The 15,796-nt window shown below is 48.3% G+C and overlaps 1 protein-coding gene across 1 annotated transcript; it reads right to left on the reverse strand.

The window, feature by feature from the left end:
• Nucleotides 1-803: 803 nt before the first annotated feature.
• Nucleotides 804-13,068, reverse strand: LOC133009655 (genetic suppressor element 1-like). The gene is made up of 15 exons (XM_061077189.1): nucleotides 12,891-13,068; nucleotides 11,069-11,268; nucleotides 8,607-8,773; nucleotides 8,261-8,467; nucleotides 7,331-7,486; nucleotides 6,169-6,464; nucleotides 5,135-5,459; nucleotides 4,425-5,020; nucleotides 4,140-4,252; nucleotides 3,773-4,052; nucleotides 2,530-2,643; nucleotides 2,053-2,430; nucleotides 1,590-1,895; nucleotides 1,231-1,334; nucleotides 804-1,084 (listed from the first exon to the last, which is right to left on the reverse strand). Exons 1-15 carry the CDS (start codon nucleotides 13,066-13,068, stop codon nucleotides 947-949), a joined length of 3,558 nt encoding a protein of 1,185 aa, XP_060933172.1. The 3' UTR covers nucleotides 804-946.
• Between the last annotated feature and the right edge of the window lie 2,728 nt (nucleotides 13,069-15,796).

Here is a 15,796-nt window from a genome sequence, read left to right on the forward strand (position 1 = left end):
GAGGTAAAGACAGACATTTGCTGCTTCATCTTCCGTCCCCCCGTGTCGTGTTTGTCCATCTTCAAACACTGTGACATCTCGTGACACTTTTTTTTCAAATAACATCCTTCATTTTCTAAACATTTTGATTCTGACCAGCAGCAGTTCAAACGCGACATATGGCTTCTCACAAGAAATGGTTAATACAATAAAACATACAAAATTCTCTGTCTATCACAATTAACGTTAACAACAGAAAACGTAAGAAAAAAACTTCACCGATACCATTTTTCCATTATATAGATATTATCTTTTAGACGTCTCCTATCCTCTGTGAAAGCACAAACACTGCCTCTTCTGTCAGACACAGTACTGTACTCTGTCGACACTACAACATCACACCACACAGAGGACTCTCAAGTATTTCCTCTCATTTCATTTCAAGTGCATCCTGTCAAGTTTAAGGCCTGAGGTGTGCTTTGATTCCTCAACTTTCCCTCTCTGAGTTCCAACCAAGTGACCCCTGCACAGTCTCCGCCCTCTGCTCCGGAGAGGCTCCAGATCTGTGCCGAGTGCTAGATCCAGTTAGTGTGGATCAATACAGTTTATACAGAAAGATGATATGACATGAGTTTAATGGCGGAACGTCCTTAAAGCCAAATCAGGGAATGATGGGAGTGGTTATGAAGACGCTGTTTGACCTACACAGTGTTGTTACAGTCCAACGAGACACAGAGAGGGAGAAGGGGGGGGGGGTCAGGATGGATTGCTGCTACCGTGGCAAACACGGCAGGTAATCAATTGAATCTGGGGCCAGTCAGATAACGTAACTGATTGGCCAGGGAGGTAACAAGACATGGATTGGCTCCTTTGAGCGCCCACAGTGGTCTGGCTCCAGTCCATCTTGTTCCTGTCACTGTTCCTCCGCTGTCAAGAGACGGATCCGTGGGAGCGTCCGTGTCAGAGGTCACCTCGGCGTGTGCCCGTTGACTTGGCCCCTGCCCCAGTGAATGCTGGGTAGTGTCAGACACCTCCTGAAGTGCTCCAGCTGCGCCTGCAGTCTCTCTCGTTCCTCTCTCACCGTCTGCCTCTGACTCACCAGCTCCTGATAAATGAGGGACGGCAGAAACACTCAGCACAGAACCAAGACTTTCAGCACTGAGCTGCTCTGACACTGACACAGAAAGACCAAGGACACAAATCTGCAAGAATCAAAGAGTCACGTGTGCACATTTGGTCTCAGAAACTTACCCCCATGGAGAGAGAGAGTTGCTCCGCAGTTCTGGTTAGATTATAGTTTTGTGCTTCAAGTCTTTTACACTGCGTGTGAAGAACCTCCCTCTCTATGCTCCATTCTGTGAAGAAAGAAACGCACAGAAAAACTCCAATTACCACACTGTGCTTGTTTAGCTCCACCAACCAGTGTAGTGCCAGTCTATAAACCTTTTTTTTGCAGATTCATATGAGGTCGCTCTGACCTTTGACCCCTGTTATAGTGTAGTATCTTTTTTTCTTGGTAGATTATTTACATTTTATCCACCTAATTAACCCTCTGAAAGATGTGTGAGTAAACAGTCACTAAGGCAAGAAACAATTGGACATTGACTTACCATTCACATACTCGTGGTAGGCCTCAAAAATAGCTTCAATACCACGCCACTTCCTTGGAGCTTCCTCTGCCGCTTCCTCCTCCTCGTCATCTTCCTCTTCCTCCTGCCCAGACTCTTCCTCGTCCTCATCGGACAGGTTTTCTGGCGCCACAGTGTCCCGATTGGCTACAGGAGAGTGTAAGTGATGGCCGTTGATGTGCGAGTGCTGAGGGGCGTGGTTGAGATTGGAGTGTTTCGGGTGAGAGATGGTGCGAGACAGCGAGGGCTCCACCTTCATGCCGGCTTCAGGGACACAGTGAGAGACTCCTGAGAAGTAAAGAGTCTTTTTAGCACCAAGTCAACATACTTAATATATCCCAGCAGGGTGGTTCACAAAAACACCACTAGATGGCAGACCATTGTCATTTTTACAACACAGTCGTGCCTAATGGTCTTTCACCTATAATGAGTGTGCGGGACTAACCTTTGTTCTGCAGTGTGTTGTGTGTGGACTGCAGCACAGCCTGGTGGAAGTGCTGAGCAAAGGCCTCAGGTGTGAATCTCTCCCAGGGCCGGTTACTCCCATTGTGCACCGGACGGGATTCCTTTTTCTGGGGGGAAGCAACGACGCCATTCTGGAGGTTCTGCAGCTTCCTGTTCGGCTGAGCCTCCGTGAATTCAACCTTTTCATGATGGGAGGCCAGAGGCGGAGGGACGCGGGCCACCTGGGAGTCCATGGAGTGCTTGAATGTGTTTTTGGGGTGATTCTTCGATTTATGTAAGTAAGGAGGGGACGGGCTGGGAGAGTCTGGGTACACATGTCCGTTTGATTGACACTGCCCAGGGGCTGTGGAGGAGTCACCTGAAAACAAATGGCCACGCATCATTAGGAAGTGAACTTTATAATTGGATATAGATAGATGTGTGTGTGGCTGCTCTTGTGTGTGTGTGTGTGTCTCACCAGCTGAGGGAGCAGGAGGACTGCTACATAGAGGTAAAGGATTATATCTGATGGTGTCCAACGTCACAGTTTTCCTCTGAATGGCCCTCAGAAGCTCCTCTGCCCTCTCCTTATCTGCAGAGGAAAAGGACAGAATGAGAACAGCTGTCATTCATCTTTAAAAATAGGCGGACTTAAAGAATCGACTGGCACCGGGAGCTGATGGAAAAAGGTCAGCGAATGGATGATCTGAGGTGATGTCCAGTGCAACGCTGTCACAGACAGACCACAGCCTCAAAGCTGAAGTTTAATCAAAGATTGGAACTTTCAGTTTGTACCCATTTTCAGCCTCGGAAATTTCAGAAGAGCGGATCTGTTTATACAAATTTAACCCAGAACTCATGTCCTCCATTCATTCAGAAACTAATTACCACAGTTGTACAGTAAACTAGGTTCATGAGAAAAAGAAAAGAGAAACATTAAAAAGGAGGATAAATGAGATGCTCGTTATGCAGCAGTGTCTTTCATTTCTATTACTTCTTTGGTAAAAGGAGTAATATAAACTAATGAACCCTGTGTATATTCAACATAGTTACTTTATTAGTGACTCATATCAGAACTCTCTGGCCTGTGTTTGAAACTTAGACCAAATTCTATCTAAAAATTTCATTCTGCTCATTACTATCGCCGAGGAGGTTATGTTTTGGTCTTTGTTTGTTTGTTTGTTTGCATGAGAAGAACTACTCAATCGATTTCAATGACTGATCTGGACCAGGGTGCAGATCCAGGATTTTTTTTCCCACTTTCTTTAACATTGTGATATGTTGTTTTCAGCATTTGAAAGGAGAATAATTTACTGCAGATCCAAATAAATATCTGGATCTAGTGAATTGAAGTGTGGTTTCATAGGGGGACTGCTGGGGTTTAGTTGATGTATGAACTCTCTAGTTCTAGGGCCCTCTTAGTTTTTAACTGTATTGTCTCCTTTTTACAATATAAAATGCATTTGTCTAACAACTTCTTACACTGTGTTCTGAAGGGCTGTAGATTAAAATCTACCCTTGCAGTCTTTAAAAGAAAACCCTCCTACAACCACCTCTCCACAGCTCTCCTCCCCTATTTTCTTCTCCTCCCTCTTACATTCTTGATAAAAAGCAAAACGGAGAGAAAGTGAATACTGCATTTTTCCACAGGGAACCAGCAGGACAACCTGTGCAGAGAGCAGAACGTAGGATGTGTGTGTGGCTACTAAACAGGTTGTTACCTCTCCTCTGCTGCGGGCTGACATGGGAGAGGTTAAACATAAGGAGGAAGTCTTTCTTCTCCTCCAGTTCGGGGGTGCTGTCCATCTGCTCAGCAGAGAACGGGGTAGTTAAGGGAGCTGGAGGTGTTGAAGGTGAAGCAGACTTTCTCTTGCCCTGCCCAGCTGGCGGAGAGACGCTGCGCTCTCTCATCATCCTCCTCCGCTTCCTCCTCTTCTTCACCAGGAGCTCATCGCGATGAGTCAGCGTGGTCAGACCACACACGCCCAGGAACTCCACTTTCTTTAAAGAGAGGAATTTGAGCAGGTGAATATCATTCGAACAAAAACAATAACATTTCCAGCGTGTGATGGATGTGAGCTGATATACCTCGGAGGATGTGTCCAGTTTGAGTGGGGGCTGCTCTGTCACCCTCCTCAAATGGGCTTTCAGCTCCTCCTCATCGCTCTCATCGTACGACTCATCCTGGTCGTAGTAATAACCTGAGAGGAGCAAGACAGGAATTATCTTTCACGTTATAAAAAATAACAGGCCTATAGGCTACTTTTAATGGCACAAGCAACCATTCCCTGAGGTCATCTCTCCAGCCGATCACTTCCCCTCCTGCTACTAAATCCGCCCCCTCCCTCCGTCCTCCTCCATCACCCTGCTCACCTCCGTCTCTGGCCTCCCTCCGCCTCCTCTCCTCCAGGTCGAGCTTGCTGAGCAGCCGGCGGTGCTGCTGCAGAGCCTCGTCGTACACCAGCATGCTGTCGGGCGCCTGACTCTGTCGCTCCCTCACCGGAGACAGAGGGGCTTCCTGGCTCCGTCCCCCTGGGTCGGTGCTGGGAACAGCCTGCGGTGTGCAGGATCTCTGGTGGAGGTTATTGATGTGGTGCCGGTGGTAGAGACTCTGGATGGCTCTCTCCTGCTCAGCCCGGTTCCAGGACTCCTGTAAACCAGCTCCCCTCAGTGACGGGTACCTCTCCGAGCCCTCTGCCCTCTTCCTGCCTCCGTCCTCCAGCTTGTCCCCCCAGCTTACCGGGGGTCTGTCTGCTCTCGTCAGTCCCGGAGGCGGACGGCTCGGCGGTGTAGGCGGGTTGAGTTTCCTGCGGGACTCTGCAGGTGTGTCCACAAGGGACGCTGGGTTCCACAGGGCAGTCTGAGGGACGGGGGGATGATGGTGCCCTTTAGGGGAGATAAGAGGAGGTGGAGCCCCGAGGCAGGAGGGTACGTCTTTGTTGCCTGGATTGTGATGGACCGAGCTGGTTCTGTTTTGGACAACAGAGAAAACATCACATTTAGATTCAATCCAGCGTCACTATGTTACTTTGCATCAGGGGTTGAATTTCTTTCTAAAGCTATAGTTAATTTAGCATTCTCACCTGTGGATGTCTCTCCTTGAATCCAACCCTTTCCCTGGTGATCTGAGGCCCAGCTCCAGCGGACCCCCCCTCTCCTGCCCTTGCACTCGCTGCCGTGATAACCAGGCCTCCTCATTGGCTCGGTGACTCGTCATGGCGGCTGCCAGAGCTCCGTGAAGCCCCCCAGCAGCAGCAGCAGCAGCAGCAGCAGCAGCATGATGCTTCCCCAAGTGAGAAGGCATCAGGTTGGGCACTGGATGTGGGATTGAGCCCCTGGAGGAGTGAAGGCCTGACTGCAGAGGTTTCTGTGCTTGGAAAGATGGATGCTCAGAATCCTTGAGTTTGTCTGGTGAAATAATAGAAAATCGTAAATTAGTAATTGAACATGTTAGGATGACATTTGAAAGAACCGCAAGGGAAGTAAGAGTAAATATACCATATGTAGAATTATTTATACACTGACCCAGTAAAGTATTCAGCACATAGGAAATATTATGTTTTGACAGTCTGCCTTAGATTAGATCAGGATTAAATTGTTACTTTGCAATCTGTGTGCAGAGTCAAGTTAAGATGAGGACTGAAAACCTCACAGGGTTCATCCTCTGGGCAGCTTGCTCACACCCAGCTGCGTGTTACATCTTCATATTTCTTTCATGTAAATGGAGACTCTGGAATAGTGAGTTGGCTGAAAACCAAAGTGTTGGACACATCTTCTGATCTGAACTGACATCATTAAAAACTGCTGTCGCAAGACTTCCTGTCTGTGTGTTCCACCTCTTCTGCTTTCCACACGGACTCTTTACCTGCGGGCAAGTAGAGCCTGCTCAACCGTGATTGGTCGAACCTCATATTAAAAGGACCATTAAAGTTTGAGTCCTATTATTTTCACATGTTATCTGACCTCAGAAGACCTCTTTCTAATGGACCAGATAGGAACCAGCAATTACTTTTGTTATCATGCAGCACTTCCTCCAAGTCTGAGTATCTGGTTGTGCCCACATGCACACATGTAGAAGTGTGTGTGTGCATGTGTGTGTGTGTTCTTGTGTAAGTACCCAGTCTGTTTGGGGTCAGCCTCTCCCCTGGCCTGCTCCTGTCCTCCGGTGGTGCCCTCCGAGCCTGCAGCTCAGCCAGGTAGTGGCTCTCTGCCGCTCTGACCATCTGCTGCTGTCTCTCCCTCTGCCTCTCCTTCTGTCTGTCCAGCTCTCTCTCCCGTTCTCTCTCCCTCTCCTCCTCCCTCTCTCGCTCCCTCTCCCGCTCTCGTTCCAGCCCTGCCTCGCGCTCCCTTTCTTTCGCTCGTTCGCGCTCTTGCTCTCTCTCTCGCTGGCGGAGCTCATTCTCCATCTGTAGCCTGTGGGGGAGGTTGACAAGTATGCACACACAACACACGCGCACAGGGGGAGAAGGTGAGAGATGCAACACCCAACATGAGGCAGATATTAACCACACACTGGTGAACCTCACACAAACATTTCTGCCCAAACACACACACACACACACACACACACACTCGCAGAGAGACGGATACACACACACACACACGCTCTCCGTTTACCATGAGGAAAATAATCCATACACAGCATGACTGAGCAAGAGCAGATGAACACTTAATAGGTATCCACAGGAAAAGGACACTCACACTCACACACACACACACACAGGCACACACACACACATACACATATGCACAGAGAGAGCAGAACACATTCACCAGCAATCAATAGCACACAAACAAACGTTCAAGATATGCAGAAGCAATTACAGAAGCAGACAATAAATACCATCTATTTCAAACACAAACATTTCCCTGTGCTTCGAGCCGCAGGGAAACAATGAGTATTGTGAAAGTGAGGAAGGAATGAACAGACAGAAAGAGAAGGGAAAGAGCAAAAGATTTCCTCGTGTGCATGTGTAAGGATTGTTGTATATGCAGAAGCTTGCGTGTGTGTGTGTGTGTGTGTGTGTGTGTGTGTGCATGTGTGAAGGGCAGTGAGTGTGATGAGTGTATAGGAGGCACTGTGGGGTGTGTGCTAAAAATATCATACGCTCAGCAACCAGTGCCGACCCTACAGAGGGAAATTGCACAGCCCTGCAAACAGGGAGAGGGAGTAGGGAGGGAGGAAGATGGGAAGGAAGGAAGGAAGAAAGGGAGGGATATGTGCATGTTTGCATACATATTTGTGTGTGTGTACGTGTGTGTATGTGTGTGTATGTTACCTCTCAGCCAGTGCTGCGTGGTTAAGTTCTGCGGGGTAGCGGCCTCCAGGCATGTGCAGGTGGAGGGCAGAAGGGTGGAGATGAGGGAAGGCGCCTCCTGCAGGCATAGAGTAGAACTGTGACCGCAGCGCAGAGAGACACAGTGACTCCTCCATCCTATGACAGACACACAGAGACAAACCAATCAGATTACGGTACTACTAACACCACTATCTGCACAGGCGCAATATTAAATATTAAAAGTCTGATAAAGGTAACATCACAGCAGGATGATGTGAATGTATGAAATAAATGTCGGAGGTATTACAAGGTAACGAACAGATACAGAAGTGTGAAATCTGACAATAGAAAGCAGAAAAGTTTGAGAGGTATTTACTGCTGATTTTTAGAAGCATGGACAACAACACAATAACCACTAATCCATAAATTGTCAGGCAGATTTAACCCCAATTTATTTCCCCTGAGAATCGGAGGAGAATTCTGGTCTGTTACCTTGTTTGAGATTATTGTTGATATAGACTTGTTTAGCCCTCTGCTTTTGATTATGAACATTAACAAGTTGTTACTCCACACTTCATTTTGTCTACGTCTTCTTCCCCATGAGGTCAAATGAGAGAAGTGAGGTAGTGCGTCTCTGCCTCTGGAGCAATAATCGTAATAATATCCTGTTGTGCATGATGTGCCCTGATTTCCTAATCTTGTAATGTGAGTAGTGAGGATTGCAAAATCCATTAGGTTTTAAAAACTGTTGTAGTCTGAGCCCGGCTTAAAGTAACAAATACTGAGGGAAACATACTCAACAGGGATGGAGATGGAAATATCTTTAATTCTTGTCTAGATTCGTATTTAAACAAAGATTTTGTGTGCGACTACAAAACATGAGTTAGTTAAGGTCTCGTGGGACTGAGGAGTTTAAGGTGGTGTTGTTACCTTGGTAAGGACATAGGGTGGTGCATGTAGGCAGGATGATAGTAAGCAGCAGCTGCTGCAGCATGGGCCGCTGCAGCAGGGTCGAGGGTCATAGGTAAAGAGGTCAACCTGAGGTCATCCGAGGTGGCGAAGGGCCGGAGCGCTCTCAGGTACTCCTCCGGGACGGCGCCTGAGGGGATCCCAGGGTGCATCTGCCCCGACAAACTGCTGAAATGTGACACAGTGTTAATGGGTCACACTGGTTCTAATAGCATACATTTAAACTAAAGGTTGGAAGGTTTATAATCAGATTACAACTTTAATCTAATGAGAATTCAGTCGAGCTGTGAGTGTGTGCTAAGTTTACCTAAGGCTCTGTATTCTGGAGTTTTGCATGATGGAGCTGGGAGTGAGGCCAAATGGGTGAGCCAGTGGGTGAGGTGACTGGGTGGGTGGAGTTCTCTTGTCCTGCTGTGAATGGGTGCTCTCCGCACCCAGCCTCTCCCGGCTGTATCCCTGAACACTCGGCTCGACCTGGCAGGGAGACACATGATGTGAGAGCAGAAATTACGACATATTATGAATTGTGGGGTTTGAGAGTGCAGGAAAAAATAGTCCAGGAAGAGAGCAGAGGGGAATGAGAAGGAGCGACTGGGTGAACCCCCCCCCCCCCCCCCTCCGAGAGGCACCCAAAGGCTCAGCGGAGAGGAGGAGTGGGTCTAATGTGTCATAACAGGTCAAGATCAAAGTGGAAAGATGATCCTAATATCTGGCTAACTGCTCTCCCCTTCATCACTCCCTCTTTCTCTCTCTGGGAGAGATTTACACCCGGAGGATTTGGTCGACACCAAACTGCATTTGATCCTGGATTGCTTGTACATAAAAATTCCAAAGCCTCAAATTACCACCACAGATACCACCACAGATGGTTTCTGTCATTTTAAGTGGTTCTTATCACACTGACTCATATTTCAAGAGACACGTTTTCCGGTATGGTTTAAATTGTCAAATGTTTTTTACAACTACAGGGTGAAAGGTCACGATTGACGGCTGAGACTGAAACATGTTTGGTTTTGCATGTTTATCGGTGGAAACTCGATCGCCCCCCGATCGCTAGTGCAAAGACTCTGGTTCCAAATGGGGAAGATGGCAGAGAAACATCGTCCATCTTCATTAACAGTCTGTGATATGGATTGACCGACTGTTCAACTGACCAGCAGACTGACATCGCCGAAGTCATCACAAGTCTCAAATCAAAATTATCTTTAATACTAACACTAGGAACAAGATGATATGTTGGTGAGAATCTTAAAAATACACAGATTTTTCCAGAATAAGGAAGAAATAACTGTCAGGAAACCTTAGACTACATCGTGTTGATGACAGGAAGCTGGCATTGATACACACCTGCTATGTGTGTGTGTCAAATGTTGTTGCTACAGTAACAGACGGCAATACAGGTCAGACAAGACCACGGACAAACCACAAACAAAGCACCACCGCCAGCAACATCCAATCTGCTACCTGGGCTTTGTGCAGCATTGGACAGGCAGTGAAATGTGACAGCTTTGAATATGTTTGAATAGTTTTGAATGTGTCACTTGTGGAGAGCACATTCAAACCAGCAGCGACGGACCATTTCTCTCAGCAAAGCGACGCTGCTTCAAATGGAGAAGTGTCTGTCGAACCGAGCGTCACATTCCTTGACCTCCGACCCCGCAGTCAGACAGCAGCCTTCACAGATGCCGCAATAAACACCCAAACAGTCTGTTTCTCCCTGTGCTGCCTGTCTCTGTTCTGTGATGAGCTGCATACAGAGAGGACTAATTACATAAACCGTCAGAGCTCTTCTCTCTCTCTCTTCTCTCCTGGTCATTCTTACGTCCCCTCCTTTCCTTTATTAACATCCTATTCTCTATTTTCCAGCCTCCCTCCCTCCTTTTTTTGCTGTGAATGTCTTGAATGGGAGCCCCGGGCAGGCAGAGCCACAGAGTGCTCTTTGTGAAGGGGGAGAAAGGCAGCTCTGATCCAGGGGGAAGTGGCTACTGTGGGGGCTAACCCCTGCATTGTGTGAGGGGCCTGGTTCCTCGCCCCGGCTTAAATTCACTCACACACCCACAAGCAAACACATCTACGGACACACAAACACATGCACACATGCACACAGGTCCCTCTTCACATCCTAAAGCCTTTTGTGGTGAAGGGTCAAGTACACACACAAATGCACGCACACGCTAACACACACACACACACACACACACACACACACAAACACACACACACACACACACACACACACACACACACAAACACTGCAGGAAGCTGAGCACAATAGGTGCCAGTCTTTGCAGCCTCCAGTGTTTCTTTACAAACCCCTCATGTGTTGCTGAAAAAGACACGGACTGATTGGGGAGAGGAGAGGGCGCGAGGAGTGAAGGCATGGAAATGAAGGAATGAGACAAGACAGAGAAAGAGAGGAAGCTGGAAAGAGAGAGAGAGAGAGAGAAGGGCACAGAGGGATGGCTGGTTTTGACAGTTTGATGTTGACAAGCACTGGGACCATTTCTTTAATGGAGGGAGCAGCAGCAGGACGGATAAGGGAGACTGAAAGAGACAGACGACTCCTCAGTGCAAAAGAGAGAGAGAGAGAGAGAAAGAGAGAGAGAGAGAGAGAGAGAGAGAGAGAGAGGGGGAGATAGAGAGATAGAAAGAGATGAGAGAAGGATGAACCAACAAGATGGGGGAACAGGAAGTATACGCAGTGAGAGCACAGCAGATGTCTGGTCTCAAACTTGTCTTCCGCACCAGCAGGTTTGTCTCGTCCCTCACCTGTCGTCCGTCGGCTCTCCACAGGCCGTTGCTGGTCTTGGTGGGAGCAATGGTGACCACTGGAGGAGTGCCGGGGACCCCGTGGCCCCTGGACTGGCCCAGGAGGGGTCCTAGAGAGCCCCTCTTCGGAGTGGTGACCGGCGAGCTGTGGCTGGTGGCAGGGGACGAGACCGGAGACGACTCACCGCTGAGGGCAGAACCTGGAGGAAGAGGAGGGGACGCAGAGAGAACAGGGGGGGGAGGTGAATGATAGCGGCAGAGTCGGGACTAAGCTGCGACTATATCAGACGGCTGATCAGATTAAAAAGATTTCAGGATCACACGATCCCCCTGCGAAATGATACAGATCGTACACCAGAAGAAAAATCTACAGTTTAGTCAGCGTGCCGGGCCTGTGAAGAGGTCAACGCCGAGTCACTCCTGTCTGAAGAAACAGATTCATGTGAAATGTGACGGAAATAAAAGGAAAAGTGTTAAAAAGATAGAGGAGATACAAGACATGAGGACGAGGCTGCGAGACAAAAACGTGTAGTGTGTGTGTCTGTGTGTGTGTCTGTGTGTGTGAGACATATAGAAAACAAAAGAAGCATGTCATAAATGAAAGTGTTAAAAAAGGCTGGGGTGTGACATGGCAAAGGGGGGGTGGGGGGGGTGTTAAATGTGAGAGAAAATGTGTGTGTTGTTGTGTCCTGAGCGGCTCACTCCGCCGTTACTCCATTACTGTGACACTTGCTAATCAGTGTACACTCGCAGAAACTCAAACACACACTCGGAGACGGGTAAGAAAGGAGAAATAATGAGACTGGGGGGGAGGAGAGGTGGGAGGGGGGGAGGAGGAGAAGAGCTGCAGGGAGAGAGAGAGCGAGGAAGGGAAAACAAGATGGTGATAGAGTGTGTGGGGGGAGAGAAGGAGAGAGAGAGAGAGAGAGAGAGAGAGAGGGAGCGAGAGAGAGCGAGAGAGCGAGAGAGAGAGAGAGAGAGAGCGAGAGAGAGAGCAAGAGAGAGAGAGAGCGAGAGAGAGAGCTTGTTATAATTGGCTGTAATTAGATTCTCATTATTAGGAGATGAATGGAAACGGATGAAGGAAGAGACAGAGAGGGAGAGGTCAGTGTAGGTCAGCTCTTATCCAACACCTTCATTAGGATACCAACGAGCTGCGCGGAGACACACACAGTCAGACACACACACACACACACACACACACACGCAGACACACACAGACACACACACAGCTCCTAGGCACTAAAACATTTCACATTATTCGACAAAACACAACCTTGGTCTTTTAAACGCTCTCCTCACACACTTCCTGGTGCTGTGTTGCAGTAAACTATCTCATTTTCTGGGGGGGGGGGGGGGCGGCGAGTGAGTCTGGCTGTGTGCAAAGAAACTGAAACAAGGATTCATCTCCCAGCATCTGTAATACTCAGTGATCAACAAATGACACCATGTTTGTTTCCAAGTGTTGTTTTAAGTGCACAAAAAACAAAGTGGGAAAATGACAAGATGTGGGATAAGTGTGTTTCTTGAATGTCGACTTACTCCTTTTGTTTCCGCAAGTCTGTGGTTTGGAGGTGACATCGGTTTTAAAATGATAAAGTAAAGGATAATACTCACAAAAAAACCTTGCACCAGTAGGAGAGGGGGTTGTTTTTGGGTGTGAACAACAAAGAACAGTCTGTAGAACAGTGTATGTGTGTGTCTGTTTGTGCATGTGTGTGTGTACATTTCGTACTCTGTAAGCCCTCCAGGGTGTGAAGCCGCTTGGGCTCTGCTTCTTTTTTTTTTTTCTTTTTCAAACAGAGGTTAGATCACTGCTCACCTCTGGGATCCTCAGCCTGTTTGGCCAGTTTACGCAGAGCAGCGGCGAATCCAGAGTTCGTAGATTGGGCAACTGCGTTCCCATTGGTTAGTGGGCTGAGGGGACTGACAGTAGCCGTGGTGCGAGTTGCCGTGGAGATCATTCCTAATGCTGATGATTTATTGGACTCATGGTTCATACCTGAGGAGGAGAAGGGGGAAGACAAGACGTTTGTTAGATTGATATCAATAAGTACAAAACCTGTTTAAGGTGCGTGACAAGTAATGAAGGTGATCGGCTGGTGATGGTGATTTGAATCCTATTGTACGTGAAAGCGCACAGTTGGTGTGTGCGGGTGCTTGTGTGTGTGTTTGTGTGTGTGTGTGTGTTCCTGCCTTTGTGTCTGGACAGTGAGTATATACGCTTGGGTCAGCTCAACTAGAGACAAAGTGGAGCGAGTAGAGCTGTGTCAAATAGAGCAGTGACCCTAATAGCAAATCACACACATGAGCGCACACATGTCCATTTCCTCAAGGGAGCCAGTCAACACATCTTAAGACCTCGGGAGCGTCTACACGCAAACAATGTTTGGTATCACTGCAGTTTCACACACGGTTCGAAAGTACACACGTGTACACACACACGCCCGGGCAACACTTATCGATCTCCTGCACAGTGGACACAGTTCGAAGCCGACGTGGCTGGAGTAACCTTTGTCTTCACCCTCTACCCTCTTACTGACCCACTAATGTTAATTACAGCTGGAAATAGCCAGCAGGCCCCCCCCCCGCCTGCTACAGCGATGACCTCATTACCACCGAGACGCGCACACAGACATACACACAAGCACCTTTCAACTGTACACACACACACACTCGCAGCACACGAGGAACAAACAAACAAGCGGACACACTCATGAAAAATTCATACGTGCACATTGAACGCCATTAGTGAATGTTCAGCTCATCACACAGATGATTCCTGAGGAGGAGAGGGGGAGGAGCCAAGGGGAGTCAGAGCTCGGAGTTTGTTAAACGGAAGGTGCGATTAATCTTGTGTGCGTTCAGACGTGAGGAGGAGACGTCTACCATCAACCTGCAGGACTTCCACACACGTGAGCACCAACACGCAGAGGGAGGAAGGTGAGCGAAGGGGCGAGTGAGAGACAAAAGCCAAAACCTGAAAGTGAAGTGAGCGTGTGGTGGAGACTGACATGAAATCTTCTCACACCTGCAACCACTGTCACACACACACACACACACACACACACACACACACACACACACACACACACACACACACACACACACACACACACACACACACACACACACACACACACACACACACACACACACACACACACACACACACACACACACACACACACACACACATCACCCTGCACGTCCCAGAAGCAACCATTAGAGCTGAGTACAAGTTTGACAAAAAAAAAAGAGAAGCCCTTCCTGTACCAACTACTGCACAACAACATGATCACAACAACCTGCGTGTAACTGACATGTAGCTTCTAACACGTGTGACATGTGCATGGTGTCTGACATGGGGAGATTAAAGTCTGCCCAAGATGTTCTCTCTCTCTCTTTCTCGCTCTCCTATTTAACTAGTTTCTATTTAATTTCCTGCCTACTTTACTCTCTGTTTCCCTTTTATTTTCTTAGCTCCACTAATGTATTTACATGTCAGGCAAATTGAAATTGAAGCTGACAGACAGAGAGGAGAGAGAGAGAGAGAGAGAGAGAGAGAGAGAGAGAGAGAGAGAGAGAGAGAGAGAGAGAAAGAGAGAGAGAGATAAAGAGAGTAAAAGCTCAGGTCCTGACAGGCTGTGTGAGCGTGTGTCTGTATCTCTGTCTCTGCTGAGCCCAGCAGTCAAGGGAGCGATGATAAGACAGTTTCTATCGACTCTTTCTCTCCCTCCCTCCCTCCCTCCCTCCCTCCCTCCCTCCCTCCCTCCTCTCTACTCACTCACTCACTCTTTCCTTCCTTCCTGTCTCTCTTGCTCTCTCTCTCTCTCTCTCTCTTTCACACTCCTTCTCTCTCGTTTATCTCAGCATACTGGAGCTTATTTAACAAAAGCCAACACACATAATCTCCTCTCTGTCTCTTGCTTTCTTTCTTCCTTCTTTCCACAATCTTTTCTTACAGGCTATTCCTCTGATATTTATCCATGTCACACACACACACACACGCAGACACACACAGAAAGACAAACACAAACATACTAACATATGCATGTGCACATAATTCAGACATGAAAACAGACACACTCACCCTCCCACTCACTGTTCTCCTCCTGCTCGTCGTCTTTCTGCTCCTCTGTGAGACTCTTTCTCTCTCTCTCCCTCTCAGCCCTGCAGCTGCTACGTGGTCACGTGACCTCCTTTCTATCCACCCCTCCTCCGCCGCCGCCTCCTCCTCCTCCTCCTCCTCCTCTCCATCCACCACCCTCCTCCTTCCCCTCCCTCTCCATCCACCACCCTCTCCATCCTATCCTCCTCTCTTCTTTTGTCACTCTTTTTATCCTCACATTTTCTTCACTGAGCCATCCCTCCTCTCTCTCTCTCTCAAACTGTGCTCTCTCTTTCTCTCAGTGTCGTGTTCTCTTCTCTCTTCATTCTTCATCTCTCCTCCTTTTGGCTCACACACTCCTGGGAGGGTGGCGGTGGTTGAGAAGTGGTGGGGGGTGAGAGTGTGTGTGTGTGTGTGTGTGTGTGTGTGTGTGTGTGTGTGTGTGTGTGTGTGTGTGTGTGTGTGTGGCAGAGGCTAGTGTTAGCCCTCCATCCATCACGCTGTCTCTCTTCTACTCAGCTCTGTCTGCTGTGGGGATAGGGGGGAGTTTGTTCATGTGTGTGTGTGTGTGTTTGGGGGGGGGTCTGATCGTGACCTCTCACCCTTTCACCCTTTAC

The sequence above is a fragment of the Limanda limanda genome, chromosome 8, assembly GCF_963576545.1.
Source record: "Limanda limanda chromosome 8, fLimLim1.1, whole genome shotgun sequence".
Taxonomy (NCBI): domain Eukaryota; kingdom Metazoa; phylum Chordata; class Actinopteri; order Pleuronectiformes; family Pleuronectidae; genus Limanda; species Limanda limanda.

Bases quoted from the DNA above. Each gene is read 5' to 3' on its own strand.
- LOC133009655 (XM_061077189.1), bottom strand. From the start codon at position 13,068: ATGAACCATGAGTCCAATAAATCATCAGCATTAGGAATGATCTCCACG. The intron at 5,460-6,168 runs GTACTTACACAA...TTATTTCACCAG, and splicing joins GCTGACCCCAAACAGACTGG to ACAAACTCAAGGATTCTGAG. The intron at 1,335-1,589 runs GTAAGTCAATGT...CTTTCTTCACAG, and splicing joins CTACCACGAGTATGTGAATG to AATGGAGCATAGAGAGGGAG.